The sequence below is a fragment of the Polypterus senegalus genome, chromosome 2, assembly GCF_016835505.1.
Source record: "Polypterus senegalus isolate Bchr_013 chromosome 2, ASM1683550v1, whole genome shotgun sequence".
NCBI classification, from domain to species: domain Eukaryota; kingdom Metazoa; phylum Chordata; class Cladistia; order Polypteriformes; family Polypteridae; genus Polypterus; species Polypterus senegalus.
Window position 1 is genome coordinate 264,509,773 of NC_053155.1, and position 17,038 is coordinate 264,526,810.

General features: G+C 35.3%; 1 protein-coding gene across 4 annotated transcripts in view; it reads right to left on the bottom strand.

Moving 5' to 3' along the window:
• Positions 1–17,038, bottom strand: part of atp8a2 (ATPase phospholipid transporting 8A2) — a 439,065-nt gene that overhangs the window by 177,556 nt on the left and 244,471 nt on the right. For all 4 annotated transcript variants that reach the window (XM_039745478.1, XM_039745476.1, XM_039745479.1 and 1 more), the window contains 3 exons: positions 16,859–16,943; positions 12,797–12,936; positions 6,729–6,867 (listed from right to left, as the gene is read on the bottom strand). In XM_039745478.1, coding sequence (XP_039601412.1) covers positions 6,729–6,867; positions 12,797–12,936; positions 16,859–16,943 — 364 coding nt within the window. The remainder of the gene's footprint in view (positions 1–6,728; positions 6,868–12,796; positions 12,937–16,858; positions 16,944–17,038) is intronic.

A 17,038-nucleotide genomic window follows, 5' to 3' on the forward strand; every position in this document is an offset into this window, starting at 1 on the left:
AGAATATTCATCCACAAATTCGACACCAGGGACACCGGCATTGGCTGGCTAAGTGATGATGTCACACAATGTAACTTCTTGTTGTTAAATGGTAGCTACAACAATATGGTCACCATCAGGAAAAAAATACCCAAAATAGCAGTGCCAATTAAAAAAGGCAGTGTTAAAATAGTTAAAATGACAAAGAAAATGTATCAAATGTACAAAATTAAATTGTAAAACAAAAACCAAGTTCAAAACATTTCAAAACCTTGAGATCCTAGTGGGCTTTCTGTACTTTTTCTAATGCATGACAATGGAATTTTGAGGGAAAAAATTAAATATCAATCACCCAAACATACTAAAGATGTGCACATTGCATATCAGATGAGTTGTGGACTCCAAATTGGCCCCATGTAATTGTGTGAGTAACTGTATTTTTATGAATGATTAGGCAGAGGAATCAAATGAAAATAATCACAATAAGCAGCAGAGAGTCAAACAAAAAATGAATGCATCAAAAGAAACCATCCAGATTAATCCAAAAATAACAAGAACTACAGGACGAACAATTGAAACACACAAGTTAAGGACAAAATGTCTCCTATTTCGAGCTACTGGAATGTTTTTTTTTTAATGAAACTGCTGGAATTTTGGAATCACTCTTTTTTTTGTTCTATATTTAACCTTATTCAATGTCTTGTATTAGGAATTTGTTTGTTTTCACATACCCCTTGGGGTCAGAGCGCAGGGTCAGCCATTGTACAGCGCCCCTGGAGCAATTAAAGGTTAAGGGCCTTGCTCAAGGGCCCAGCAGAGTAGGACCTCTTTTGGCAGTGATGGGGATTTGAACTGGCAGCCTTCAGGATACCAGTGCAGATCCTTAGCCTCAGAGCCACCACTCTGCCCTAACTCTTACTGTCATATGAAGTAATACTCAGACTTCTTTTCTCATCAGCCTTTTCTTTATATTAAATCACATGTATACTTCTATTGCAAAAATAAAAAAGACACAATGAAAAACATTTTAAATGTATTTAGATCAAAGTTTTGTGTTAATTCCAATTTAAGCAAAGATGTCATCAGGAAAGAGTATTCTGCCTCCCTTCTAAATCTTATACTCTTTCTCAGCGACGTAGCTGCATACAAGCAGAAGCAATATACCTTTTGAAGCAGAGAAGGCGAAATTTTCATATATTCTATTAAGTGACACACATCTCTCTTTTATTGATGGCCAAGCAAGAAAATAATCACCGATACGCTCCCTTCTTGCTTGTATAAAATGCTGCATCCAGGATCACAATACCACAGTAAGGAGGTTTGCATCTTAAAAGTAATGATCTACACTTTCTCTTGGACACAAAATTCCATATACAGGGATTGGTAAAAGTATGCACAAAAAGTGTTTGTGATACTGGTATTTGTCCACATTTGATTTAATAATGAGTCCTAAAAATGTGTGCCTAACATTATGTGAATGGCATGGATCTGATGCTACTGTATATGCACTTACGTGTTAAGTATTATTTTTTGCAATTTGTTATATATTCATATTGTGTACTCTCCCATTTTTAGGACATTTACAGTGAGGCAGAGTGCAAAGGGCTAAACTGGTTTGAAAAATGCATCACTTTCATAATAAAGTTTTTCCCTCAACACCAGAAGAGAAACTTCCAGCAAATATTGTTATATAATCTATGTACAGTATCTTACCTGAAATTAGAACAGTGTCCAGGGTTCAAGGTTCTTTCATTTTTAACTCACATATCAACTGTTCATAAGGAGATTTATTACCACATCTCTTTAATTTTACATTCAGTAAAATATCTAGAATCTGATTGGTGACATGCAATATGGTGACCAAACATCATGCAGGTATGGTTCTGCTCTCAGTAGAGTTTGTAAGAAACTCATACATTTCACTTCATGCCCTTTGTACAAATGCATTTCATTTTGGTGTTCTAGTAATATCTATTGTATCTATGGATTTCAAAACTAGGGTGCGAAGAGGTTATCAGTAGTGTAAGAAAAGAAAAAGACAAAGAGATATCCATGTGGACAGGGAGATCATTGATTTAAAAGTTGATTTTTCAGGCCACACATTTTAAAATAAAATTATGGACACATAAATTTTGTTTTTACTGTCAGTCTCCGTGGCATACTGTTATGAGTATTTCTCACAATAAATATAAAAGGGATACAATGTCCCAGTTTTTAAATTACTTCAGACTCCAGGCATCTTTATTTGTAGCCCAGCCCATCACAATATATTGCTTTCTACATCTATATATTTTCTGCATGCCCTGAAGTATATGCTCTAGAAGATTATATTTCCATTTCAGTCTATGGAAAACAAAGGAAACATTTGAGAAGATTTTCTTAGAAGAGTACAGAGATCATAAAAGACACCACAAAAATTACACCTCGAAGGCTGCAAAGAAATCATACCATACTGACATAAATTTATCAACAATAGATTTTGTGTTTAACCCATTCCTGTGTCAAAGGTAAACTTTCCTGTAATCGTGACAGCCAGTGTGTCTTCATATTTGGACAGAAAAGCAAAATGTTGCAAATTTAAACTCCATTACTGCTTATGATCACACTCTAAACAAGTATGTAGTCTTATTGCATTAAAACATGCTCTATTGCTTAAATGTTTTGGGGTTATGGTCAGTGTAAAAGTGGTGTATTAAGTTTCTTTACAATATATTATTTCATTCACTAAATCAGAAGCTAAATTAATTTTTGCACAAACAGCAAAAGGAAAAGGACTATACTATATTGTTTTGCAATGGAAAGCATGGTTGGCCCTTTATATAAATGTTCTAAAGGTAATCAGGACCTACCATTTGAGAGTTTACTAACCCAAATGAATGTTCAAACATACTGTATTACTGGGTACTGTCTTTGGGATATGGTAGGAAAACTAGAACAGCCAGAGAAAACCCCATGTGGTTATGGGGAGTACATGCCGACTTGACCCACAATATGCTCAGGCCAGGATTCAAGCAGAGTGTCTTAAAGTTGTGAGGCTAAAGCACTAATCACTGCTCCATTATGCTACCATATAATAATTATGTATAAAATAAATGTATTACAAACAATGCACATACTCCTTTTGTGTGCCTTTTGCTTCTGCAAAGGCACTGAAGATTCAGATTCTGGATTAACAAGACAACTACTAAAATATACAGTAAGCCTGTTGAAGGTACAGTTGTAATTTTATCGGAACACAATAAGTTACTTATAGTATTTATATAAGAATTCTTCAATTTACTTTTAAACAAAGAGTAGGCAAGAACCAACACAATGACATTTTAGAGGAATTGTTATGTTTTTATTGTGGTTTAAATTTCCAAGTATTTTTCATGATTATTTGGATTCTGTATATTTTACTAATTGTTTTCCTTTATGAGAGTATTGTTATCATAATGCTATTCTGAGACTCTTAATGTCTAAGTTGCCATTTTATGATGTTTCCTAATGGCATCAAGAATATTATGACTGATGACATATAATCTCTTCACTGATTGACTATTTCAGGCAGCTGTCCAGCATACATGTTATACTAGTCTTGTGATACAAATTTACAAACTAACTGTATGGCTTCATTTTTTTCTTTCATCAGTTTTGCTCCAGAATTTATATTATTCGATTACAATTCACTCTTACTTCTAAAAAGTTTGTTTGGTGTGTGAGATATGGCCGGCCGTTCATCCCGGCCAATACCCCCACACCGCTAGATGGAGCCCTTCCGGCAGCATGAAGGTGCCCCAAATTCCAGCAGGGCATCATGGATATTGGAGTTTTCCTTCACAGCCCTGCTGGATACCATGAGGGCCGTAAGGGGACGCTGCAGGGAGGCTCAGAGACTTTTATGTGACCAATAACCCGAAAGTACATCCTGGTCATAGGGACAGAGGAAATGACGTACTTCCGGGTTGAGAAAAGAAGAGTTTTGATCTGACCCATAAGTGTTAAAAATCACATGGACTGAGGGATCAGAAGCACTTCCAGGTCTAGGACTTTAAAAGGACGATGGGAAACCCCAGCAGATTGAGCTGAGCTGGGAGGAAGAGTGGCAACGTGTCTGGGAGAGTGGAGGATTTATTGATTATTGTGGATTATTGTATGAGTATTGTGGAGTGGAGGGTGCTTTGTGCACATTATTGTCCTAATAAAGAAAATATTTGGACTTTTATCTGGTGTCTGGTGTCTGATCCGAGGGGTCAAGGGCACGACAGCGCCCCCTGTCTGTCACAGGTGTTTAAATCGTCTTTCTTGTTCTGAACTTCTGGTTGTGCCAGCTCTGAGCCTTTATTCAACGTATAGTCATTTCATCTCAAAAATAATTTTTGGTTTATTCCCTCACAGTCTGTTCCTAAAAACATGCTAAACTGAAATCAATAAAAAAAGTAAGATTTAAATTTATTCATATTAGCAATTGAACACAAATTCCAACAGCTGCACTATCAGTAGGTTATTATAGTAATTGACTGGCTGGCTGCATGGTTGTCCAAAAATTACAACTTAAAAAAAATAAAAGAATCAAACTATTACATAATACAAAAAGCTACTATCAATAAGTTTACATCGACCTTATGGTTCTATGAGAAACAATCAGATTCAATCAAAATACAAGATAATGCTTATGCAGATTTGAACATATATTTTACACCTAAAAAAAGCCTTCAGGCCAGCTATATAATGTGGAATGTGTCCGTCTGGAGTCAAACCAGATGCCTAAAGGCCATTTATAGATTCATAATTTCAAATGAAAACAATGAGTTGCTTAAGAATTGTGCCAAATTCTTTAAACCAGCATCTCGTTTTCTACTAAAAGTCCAGTAAACTACATGACTAAAACAGATGTGGTTTACACTGTGAACTGCAAAGCACACACATTATAAAGCAGGTCAGACAGAAGTGTCCTAAATGACAACTACAGTATATGCCAGCTGAGTGAGATAAATATGGTTTATCCTAGTACTTCAATCCTAAGCCAAATAATTATTATAAATAATTATTTTACAGTTGCCTTATTCTCATATTAAACAAACTGTTGGTTGGTCTATAGTATTTAGAAGCTTCTCTCATAAAATAATATATTTTAAATATTAGTCTGAATGTCCGATTATTAGTCTTGTTATAAAACAATGCATTTTCATTAATCTTCAGCTTTGAGTGAAATAAAGAAATTAAGCAAGAATATATAGCCAACCTCTAAGAGGCTACAGGCACGACTTTTCTGAGAGAATACCGTACTATATATAAGCATTTGTTCATACTTTAGCATTATTTGAGAAGATCTGACATAGCAAAATTGAGTAAATATATTAAACCTGCTAATTCCATAACCAGTTTCAACAAATGCCTTATTGTACAGAAGCTACATCTTTTATGTAAGAGCTATCAAGGCAGCATCCAAATGTGAAATGGAAATAAAGTGAACCAAAAAAAGATACCATATAAACATGAAATTGCCTCACAGACATATTCATTAAATTCGTAAATACATCGAAATAGGATGTTATTAATCAGTATACAAAACCATTCATTATTGCTTGCTGCCTTATGTTAACTGTATAATGATTTTTATACTACATATGCTAAAACACAGGGGAACCTTTTCCGATTTCCACTTCACTGACCATCAGTAAATTGAATATGCTTTTTCACAGTTGCACAGAGTTGCATGCCAGTCAATATCAGCTGATGAAAACTACTGGCTGTTTCATGTTCCCACAGTTAAATATCACCAGCAACTTGTGCAAATAACTGAGACATTACTAGCTGTGTTTTATTTGGTGAGCTGTATTTTGCATTATTAATCAACATGTAGGGCGGCACGGTGGCGCAGTGGTAGCGCTGCTGCCTCGCAGTTAGGAGACCCGGGTTCGCTTCCCAGGTCCTCCCTGCGTGGAGTTTGCATGTTCTCCCCGTGTCTGCGTGGGTTTCCTCCGGGCACTCCGGTTTCCTCCCACGATCCAAAGACGTGCGGGTTAGGTGGATTGGCGATTCTAAATTGGCCCTGGTGTGTTTCTGTGTGTCCTGTGGTGGGTTGGCACCCTGCCCGGGATTGGTTCCTGCCTTGTGCCCTGTGTTGGCTGGGATTGGCTCCAGCAGACCCCCGTGACCCTGTATTCAGATTCAGCGGGTTAGAGAATGGGTGGATGGAATCAACATGTATATGTGAGAATGCCCTTTTTTCAATGCTTCATACTGTATATTCAGTGATTTTTTTTCAAAGAACATTTATCCCAACTCACCGTGTGACTCCGCTCTAAATGAGCTAATGGCTAAGGGACACATTTTAACCCCACACAGGGGTTATGTCCTGGAAAATTACTGGAAATTACTTCTGGGGCTGAAGGACCACTCTGACAGTTCTGGATCCAGTATCCTAGGCATCAGTTCCTATTTAAAGAGTTCCAGTGTCAGGGCTATTTTGCTAAAACCTACTTGCCAAGGTTACTTTGCCTCAATCTATTGTCTGCCCCACTTTCCAGTTTTTATTTCAGTGTCCAATGAGTAAATAGTTCCAGGGTGCTTTCTTCATAAACAGCAAGTACAACTTCAGATGCTGGAGACCAGTGTCTGCTCTCCTGACAGTTTTTTTCCCCCACCCTTTTGCTATTGGATATTATCTTTTGGATTTCTCTTTATTCTCTCACTGTCTGGTGCCCTCAGGTAAATTATGCCAACTGGAACCACTAAACAATACTAATATCCAATCTTATTCTTACCTATATTAATGGCAGTTTCTTGTTTGTCACCAGTCAAAATCCAGATCTTTATGTCAGCCCTCATTAGTGTTGCTACAGTTTCTGGAACACCAGACTGAAGACGATCCTCAATAGCCGTAGCTCCAAGAAGGAAAAGATTCTGTACAAAAATAAATACATAAATGAATGAATACATTTAGAAAATGTATGCACAGTATATTCTATAACCCAAGAATGACAAAAAGAACCAGGCATGCTGTATTACAGCATTATAACAAGGGACCAAATTCTGTCTTTAACTAGGCATGTAGTTTTCTTGTATATAGTTATATGTCCAGAAAATAAAATCACAATGTTGATTGTTTGTCTATGGAATTGTTTTCAAAATATATTTATACTTTATTCATAGGAATTTATAAGTTTCGACTCACTTGTTATTACATTGCTTTACAGTTGCAAGAGAACTTTTAACAGCATGTCTTTAAATGCAGCTTTAAATTCACATAACTACTGGTTAAATTCCCACCTTTTACTTATTGCATGACCATGAACAAGTCACTTCACTTGCTTATAGTGTGAATGAAAACAATTGGGCAATAGCATAGCTCTAAATATGCTAAAGAGGAACACTGTAATTGTGAATAATTGAATTAAGGGTACCAGCAAAAAATACATGGAGAAGTTGTTGAGTGAGGAGAACAAATGGGATAATGACATTTGTGTTAAGAAAAATTAAACATTAAAACAATTTTCATGAGAACAGGCAATTTAGTTCAACAAGCATTCCAACAGTATTCACCTAGATTTCCCATAATAATATTGAGTCGACAACCTTAAAATCCCACTCTCTGACACACTTAGTAATTTATTATATATGTCTTTGGTTGTTTGTATAAAGAAAAGATTTTTATGAAATGTTCCCATTAACAAGTTTCACACTGGAACACCGGCGCATAGTTTGAGTATTTATTAAAACTACAACAGGGATACACTACACCCATTTCCTTTAGAATTTTAAACAATTTAATAATGTCATCTTTTAATGTTTGTTTGTTTGTTTAAACTGGAAAGGTTCAGCTCCTTCAGTCTTTCTTCATAACTCACACCTCTAAATCTCGGAATCAGCCTAGCCATTTTTCTCTGGACTTTCCCCAGCTCTGCTATGTCTTTTTTGTAATATGAAGACCAAAAGTGTGTACGGTATTCCAGATAAGGCTTCACTAATACATTATATAAGTTAAGCATGATGTCCCTTGATGCTGTCTGGATGTACAGTAGATAGCGATGAGTCCACTATGACTCTCATGTCCTTCTCATAAGGTGTGCTTTCATGTTTCAAACCTCCCATAGTGTAATAAAACCTAACATTGTAATATCTTATACTTACACACATTAAATTTCACCCAATACAAATCTGCCCACACCTATATATTTGTATGCTGCCCAGGTCCCTCTGTCAAATTCAGTTAATTCTACATTATTTGCCCTTCAACCTACTTAAGTATTGTCTGCAGAGTTGACCAGCTTGTTGTTTATATTCTTATCAGGATCACTTATGTATATTAAAAAGAGCAGCAGCCCATGCATTGATTTCTGAAAGTCACCACTTTCACACCACCTAATTCTAAGAAAGTTTCTTGACCTACGTACCTCACCCTGAATATCCACTTCTTTTAGTTTGATTACTAGCCCTTCATTTGGTACCTTATCAAAAGCCTTTTGAAAATCAAAGTAGATAATATGCACCTCTCTGATCATCAGCTTTTCATGATATCCATGATATATCATGATATTTTCCTTAACAATTGCTTCAACCTTTAATTTACCAATCATCCTTTTTGTAAAATGAGATATTATTTGCAAGCTTCCAGTCCATAGGAATTTCCCAGAATGCGGAGATTTTCAGAAAAAAACACGTTAAAGGTTTATACACTGTACATATTCACTAACATCCTTATGTTCCCCTGCATAAATGTTTTTGATCCTAGTGATTTGTTAGATTTCTGCCAATTTAATTTAGGCAGGACTCTAAAATTTCCAAATCACTAAGTACCTCCTGTCTGAATATAAATAGTGATGAGTCCATTATGACTCCTTAGTACTCGTTTTTAGTTTGGGAGGTTATTGACCTTTTCACAAGTGCAAACCTCAGAAAAATGCAAGTTCAGAGCATTCACTATTTTACTGTTGGCATATTTAGTTTGCACTTACAATTCCTAACACGCTTCCTCCCTGACCATTCTTTTACTTGTAAAATACTGATAGAATATCTTTGGGTCGTCTTTTACCTTTTCTACTATGTTTCTCTCCTTATGCCTTTTACTGTAGTTTTCCTAATATCTTTTATAACCGTTACTGCCATGCTCTCATAAGCACAACTCTTAGGGCTGGATTTGGAGGTCTCAATTGCCTACAGCTGTTTTTTTTCCTAAGCAACATCTTAGCTCTTTATTAATCAACTGCTTTTTCTGAGTTTTCTTCAATTCCCAATTGCTTCTAAATTTTTGAATAATTTTCCTCTGTTTTCATATACAACGTTTTTAAACATGTCCATCATCTCGTCAGCTGTCTTGACTTGTAAAAGCCTATCTCAATTCATATTTTTAGGAATTACCTCATCTCCTCCAAATTTAACCAGCTAAAAAATGTAAGTTTTATTGTTTGAATATGCACCCTGCCACCATACTGTGAAATGTAGTACATTATAGTGATTAGATCATAATGTTTCAAACATGTCTTTTCGTTGAATCCTATCTTGATTATTACACAACACTAAATCTAAATAGTCTTCTCCAGCTGTTGGTTCTATAACAAGGTGTAGCAAAAAGCAATCAATGATTATGTCCATAAACTCTTTTCTTTTTCTCAACTATTTATAAGGTTACCCTACTTGATATTTGGGAAATTAAAGTCAACCATGATTATAATATCCCCCTCTAAACCTGCCCTTTTAATATTATTAAAAAAGATGTATACATAAACTACTATCTGCTTTAGTAAGTCCACACTTCTAATATATGGCTGCTATCCCTAATGCTTCCTAGTTAAATCCAGATATACTCATTAAGACATAGCTACACATCTATTTAAAGAAGATTTGAAGGACCAAGCTGTAAGTTTTTGAAAGAGGAACTCACAAAAGTGCTGAAGAAGGCAAAGTTAGGTAAAGCAGCAGGCTCAACTGGAGTGGTGTTGGAAATGTTGAAGGCAGTGGAAGGTGACTGGAGCTGAATGATTGACAGACCTTTGCAACATGATGCTGTGTTAAGGAAGGATTCCTGAAGACTGGAAAAGAAGGGTGCTCATTCAAATCTACAAATCCAAGGTTCATCCATGTTCTTGCATATATACTGCAGATTGCATATAATTACATTTTGTGTTGCCCGCAGTTTGCATAACCTCCTTGCTAACAGTTAATCAGCTCGCTTCCACACTGAATGCCCAGCAGCCACGCATAACTCCACAGGTATGCACACCCAATTTTAGGGTTGCTAATTAATATTTTTTTTACAATGTAACCGAAAAAAACAACAAAAAAAAAAAAATTCAGACATGGAGACAGCCCCCACAGCCACTGATTGAACGAGATCTGATTCCAGTTTCCACAGTTGTGATGTGGCACCACTAACCACTGTACCATTGTGTAAATTCCCTAAATATTCCCAAAATATCCAATTATGGTAGATATTTTCCATACTGGAAGCAGTGTATGGTAAGTTAAAATAGTGAAGTAATCATAGGTGTCACTTGTTCTGAAAGCACCTTTTTGTGCACATAGTGGTATATGATCAATTCTGATAAAGCGAACCAGATGACAGTAACTGGCACACTTGTGTTATACTGGGCAGCTTTACTCGAATTTTATTTGTGGGCAATTGTCACATGAGTGCTGGAGATTAGCATTGACACTAATTACTTACTCAAATTTACTCAATGTTGGTTTTGGTTTAAACTGTCAATAACAAGGAGAAAATAATGTGAGTGTTAATAGCTATCACTGGCTTAAATATTGACTTAGTAAATAAGTGTAAAAAACAAAAGAATGAAAACAAACTTCTAACAGCTAACTTAAGAATATAATAAGGCTTTCTAGGTAAAAAGGGAAACTCAGAAACCAATAAATTAGTTTCTCGAGCCAACAACACAACAGGAATTCAGTAGTAATGCCACAGAAAAAAATATATCAAATTAAACTGTTCATAATGGATACAAATTCTTATCTTAAAAATGAAACATGCTTAAGTATTGATGCTCTCATAAATAGTATATTTAGAACAGAGGTGAAAAAATGTAATCTCAAAAAACCTGATATATTTTTGCACTTTAGTTATTTTGAACAATTTAATATTATTTGTCAATTTTTATCGAAACTACAGGCAGTTAGGATTCTTAGAGCAAGAGAAACATATCCACATATTGATATACAATATACAAGTTCATATTAACGCCAACAACAGGGTTTTAATAAGCATAAAAAAGGTGAGTATGAAATTATTATTTCAGGAAAACATAATGTAAAGCATTTATCTCAGCAAATATCCCACATAAGTAAATTTCTACAAATAAATGTATTATTATAAATTGTATAATCTACTGTATCTATAAAAGTTTTCTACTTTCTAGTAATGACTTATGTTAACAATCATTCTGTAAATTACCAAATGAAAATTTTGCAGTAAACAAATCTTCAGGTAGAATCCCACCAAGGAGAAACCAGTCCAATTGATCTGTCAGCTGGTTGCATGAAATTAAAAAGTACATTCTACACTGCCCTCTTCTGGTAGATTGCTGTGCAAAACATCAGTAACAAACATTGATGTGCTATTGACTCCACAGAAATAATCACACTTTTCTCGGCATAGTAGAAGGCAGAATAAGACTTATTCTTTACTAAATTTACATTGTATAGTACATGATTATAACTCAGGTGTTTAGTCTTCAAAGTTTTCCAATGGCCTTACAGAAGGCCAACCGTGGGAGTACATGAAAACACAGACAGGCATAGGGAAATGAGCGGAATCTGTACAGACAACAGTTAGACATGGGATTCAAACCCTGGATGATGGATCAGTGAGGCAGCACCCACCATTGTGCTACCCTTGATAGGAATCATTCTGTAAGTTATAAAACTACAAATTTCCCTAGAAAAACCCCAAATTAGTATGCCTTGTAAGAATCCAGACTCAGTCAGTTGATTCTTTCATTAGCATTAGGAATATGAGTAGTAGTACACTGACACATGTCTGGGTGGCTAAGGTAGTCTGCAGTTGAACCAGTAAGATTCTTTGTATAATTTGTATGCATACTGAATATACAGTATAATATAGTCAGAGCTCAGTCAGAGATCGGGATCACGTAGTAAGTCAATGGTAGAAATTAAAATTTCATCCTCATGGTTTGAATTCTTGAGCTGCTACAACATAATTTTTTACATTCAGGACAAATGTAAGCCCACTGACAAAACAAATTACTGTACACTGACATAGGGAGCACACAAAAACTATTCAACAGTTTCCAGGCAGGAGTTAAACTGAGCACCAACCACTATTTGATCATGCTACCATGAATATAATACATGATTTATAAACACTGATTTGTTTCTTTTAAGGAATTTAAACATTCAGAATTATTTACCATTTAAAGTTCAAGAAAAAGGACATCAACAAAGTGCAGCTTTACGTCAATTTGGAAAAACAACCCCAAAATATAGCTTTTAAATACATATTCGGTAATTTCTGTAACTCTATGTTGAAGAACTGTGACCACACCTTAAGTGCATATCATGGGGCCTCTTTAGGATGCATGAATGCTTCGAAGATTTTCAACAACATTTTTAGAACACATACAGCCTTTGGGATACATTAGGACTTAATTCAAAGGAGTTTCAAGTATATCTTACAAAAAAACTTAATTAATTAGATTGTGCTTTCAAAGTGATTCAAAAATGTAACATTAACAATAAGACAGTGGGATAATCAGAATCTTGCCATACCAATTTACAGTACAATATTTTACAATATTTTAAAGTTTGGAATAAGAATGTCTACAACAGCAAATACATTTCAATATTGTGATACTAGTGCACATACCTTTTCAATGAGCTCATAGCATTCTTCCAGTTTCTGAGCTCTCTCTTTTAAAACAGTGCTTGCTGTATTGTATTCATCTAACCAGTTTTGATAGTCAGTCTCATTAAGATCGACATATGCAAAACACAATGTTCTTAGACCTGAAATACAAATAAAGTATACAACTGTACTTAAGGACTGCAAATAATAAATGAGAATAATTTATGAACATTTCTATCACAGTCTTTTCAAAATGTCCATCTATCAGTATTCTTACCTCTGCCTATTCAACTTATGGTCCAAGGTAACTATCCTGGCAGTAATGAAGACATACTGCAACTCAATGTAACTCTGAACTAATGTAGGTATTATTTAACCTATCAACGCACTTTTGTGTTGCAGGAAGAGGCTATGAACAAAATCCACATGGAGTCGATGCATACATTTAATGCAGGGAGCGACAACCCAGAAGTCAAAGAGAATCTCAGTACTGTGGGGCAGCAAAAATACCTTTTGCAACATTTATGTGTATATTTTTTGCTAGCTAAAGAGCAGTATTTTTGTATTTAATGTATTTTAGTAATGTTCATTGGTGCTTTTAAAAATTAATTCTTAAAATGATTATGGTGATATCTTCCTAGCATGCAAGTGGTGCAATGTGTATTCAGATTTCAAAAAAAAGTCAAAGATTACACTAACGCTATGGATATGTTATTTGTCCGTGACTATGACCTTCTGCACTTGTGGTTGAAGTCAACCAGTTTTAGAGCTTTTGGGTCTCTTTTCTCCGGGCTGCTCCTTCTTCTTTGATTAGTCATTGGCGTTTCATCTAGAACATACGGTCCTTATACGCTTTATATGTGCTGAGAGCACAGGATCTGTGCGTGCTGCATGCCTTTACACGACTGAGTGCTCTTATTTGATATTGTTTGCATCTCGTGGGTCTTTTAAGTGTCTTCCGAGAACTACCGAGAAAATCACGTCTCATCACCCTGCTTTTCCTTTCCAGGATTTTTTTTTATAATAGAAAGATATTTTTTATTACTATAACCTGGTCAAATAAAATTTTCCTCTCATTACAAAGATATACAATGCAAAATTTAATGTATAAAAGCGTTAACAATTGTACTATAATATGCAAGTAATGGCAGTTCGTGGTCTACAGAATGACAATAAAGTGGCTCAATTTATATAAGTCCAGCTCATAAACTGGAGATTTATAAATGACAAATGTAAAAATATTATTTCATGAATAGGAGTATATGACATAAATTTCACATTATTGGGAATCTTGCTTTCAAAGAATCACATAAAAATAGTGATAACAACAATAACAATAATCATAATAATAGGAATTTATTACCAGGCAAAAAGTAACAGTTCAACACAGACCTTTAAAACAGAAATAAATTAATAAACATGTTAGGATCATTGCCTGTTTAAAATACATAATGTTTAAGGGTAGAGACAGTCTCTGTTCATAGATAATTTTTTTACTGTATTCTAATAAACAAAAATCAACAACAACAGGCATGACCACCTAATAATACATCTCCATACACAACTGGAATAGGACCAGTAATCACTGGTATGAGTTACGAGTTTTTAAAGTCATCTGATTTAGAGATGATCTTTCAGAGGCCAAGGTAAAGAGGTGTTAAAGACTGGAGGATCCCTGCATACAAGGCCAGCCTTACTCTTCTTTTCATACACAAGACAGTGTGGGCTAATGTTGAAGAAGCATGAAGTGTTCTCCAAAGGAAATTCTAGATGCAGACAGACTAAGATGACTGATCCATTTAATAGAGTATTCTAGGGAAGTACATATGCTTCTGGAGTATCATTACTGATATGAATACAGTGTATGAAAAGGAACAAAGTATAAGTGTCTGCCTATTATTATGATCCAAAAGTCAAAAGAGTTTAGAAATATTAATAAACTTATTTACATAAAATTAACAACTTTTGTAAATTCTTCTGAAATCTAAAACACACCATGTTAAGATTAAAATGGGAAAAATGAGAATATGAGAAGCTATCTAAATAAATAAATACTGGAGATAAAAAAAAATTGATTTGAAACATTTTATCTACAATATGTTTTCTAAAGGATCTGGTATACTCTTGTGAATTTCATGGTTCAGTTGGTCCCTGTGCATATTTAGAAGGGAATACTTCCAGTAGTGCAATGATGATATAGTGGTGGCTGATTGACATGAGCAATTATCAAATAGATGGAAAAATTGTGATTGAAAAATTGTTGCTTATTCTGACTTTTTAAAACATTTGCTTTAGGTGTTTAAATTGATTAGGATTTGAGCAATACCACTTTTTTGGAAAATGGTGACATAAGTGCATGGGACCACAGACCAAATTAAACTATTTAGTGGGGTTTGGGATGATGACAGTGTTCAATTTGCCTTGAAAACTTTGATATGTACCAAGAAAGTATTTTGGTGAATATCAAGTAAGCTGGGCGGCACAGTGACGCAGTGGTTGCACTGCTGCCTTGCAGTTAGGAGACCCGGGTTCACTTCCCGGGTCCTCCCTGCATGGAGTTTGCATGTTCTCCAGGTACTCCGGTTTCCTCCCACAGTCCAAAGACATGCAGGTTAGGTGCATTGGCGATTCTAAATTGTCCTTGGTGTGTGTGTGTGTGCCCTGCGGTGGGCTGGCGCCCTGTTCGGGGTTTGTTTCCTGCCTTGCGCCCTGTATTGGCTGGGATTGGCTCCAGCAGACCCCCATGACCCTGTAGTTAGGATATAGTGGGTTGGATAATGGATGGATGGATCAAGTAAGTCTCAAAGACACATGATATCCGATATGGTGTTCCACAAGGCTCTATCCTGGGTCCGCTGCTTTTCTCGGAATCTATATGCTTCCGTTAGGTCAGATTATCTCAGGTTACAACGCGAGTTACCACAGCTATGCTGATGACACACAGCTGTACTTATCTATAGCACCTGATGACTCCGACTCTTTCGATACACTAACACAATGTCTTACTGGTATTTCTGAATGGATGAATAGTAATTTTCTCAAACTAAATAAAGAGAAAACTGAAATTTTAGTAATTGACAATAATGGATTCAGTGAGGTTATCAGAAATAAACTTGATGCACTAGGATTAAAAGTTAAGACGGAAGTAAAAAATTTAGGGGTAACCGTTGACTGTAATCTGAATTTTAAATCGCATATTCATCAGACCACTAGAACAGCATTTTTTCACTTAAGAAACATAGCAAAAGTTAGACCTCTTATATCATTGAAAGATGCGGAGAAATTAATTCACGCTTTTGTTTTCAGTAGACTAGATTACTGTAACGCACTCCTCTCAGGACTACCCAAAAAAGACATAAATCACTTGCAACGAGTGCAGAATGCAGCTGCTAGAATCCTAACTGGGAAAAGAAAATCCGAACACATTTCTCCAGTTTTGATGTCACTACACTGGTTGCCTGTGTCATTCAGGATTGACTTTAAAATACTGCTTATGGTTTATAAAGCCTTAAATAATTTCGCTCCATCTTATATATCGGAATGCCTGACACGTTATATTCCAAATCGTAACCTTAGATCTTCAAATGAGTGTCTCCTTAGAATTCCAAAAGCTAAACTTAAAAGAAGTGGTGAGGCGGCCTTCTGCTGTTATGCACCTAAAATCTGGAATTTTTCTATTCATTTTGTAAAGCACTTTGAGCTACATTTTTTTGTATGAATATGTGCTATATAAATAAATGTTGATTGATTGATTGAAGTAAGCTAAAAAATGGGTGACATTAACGATAAAACAGTGTTGGAGAAAAAAATAGTTTAAAAAAACCTGCAATGCAAATTTATAGTACTACAATGGGTGTGAAATATTTCTGGCTTATGTTTGGTGCAATTCAGGTATAAGTAATGCATAATTTAGATTTCTTTTCTTAGGCTGCTCCCTTGAGTTAGAGAAAAAACAAACTTGTCATAATGCCTTTTCTATAATTAGATAAAGCCACCGTTTTGCTGTCTATATTATCTGAAAATAAAGTCTTGCAAAGCAGATTTTTGAAAGAAGATGGCAAAAAAGTTATAACATTTTCCTACCTTCTGTAGCAAATTGCTCAAGGTGGTTTATAGTTTCATCTTTAAACTGGCAATTTTCAGCAAGCCGTTCCATTATAACATTATCCTATAAACAAATAAAAAACATTCTGAATAAGCAAATGCTAAATAAATGAATAGTTATGTTTATATTAATAATAGCTCATCCCTTAAAGGTCTAAG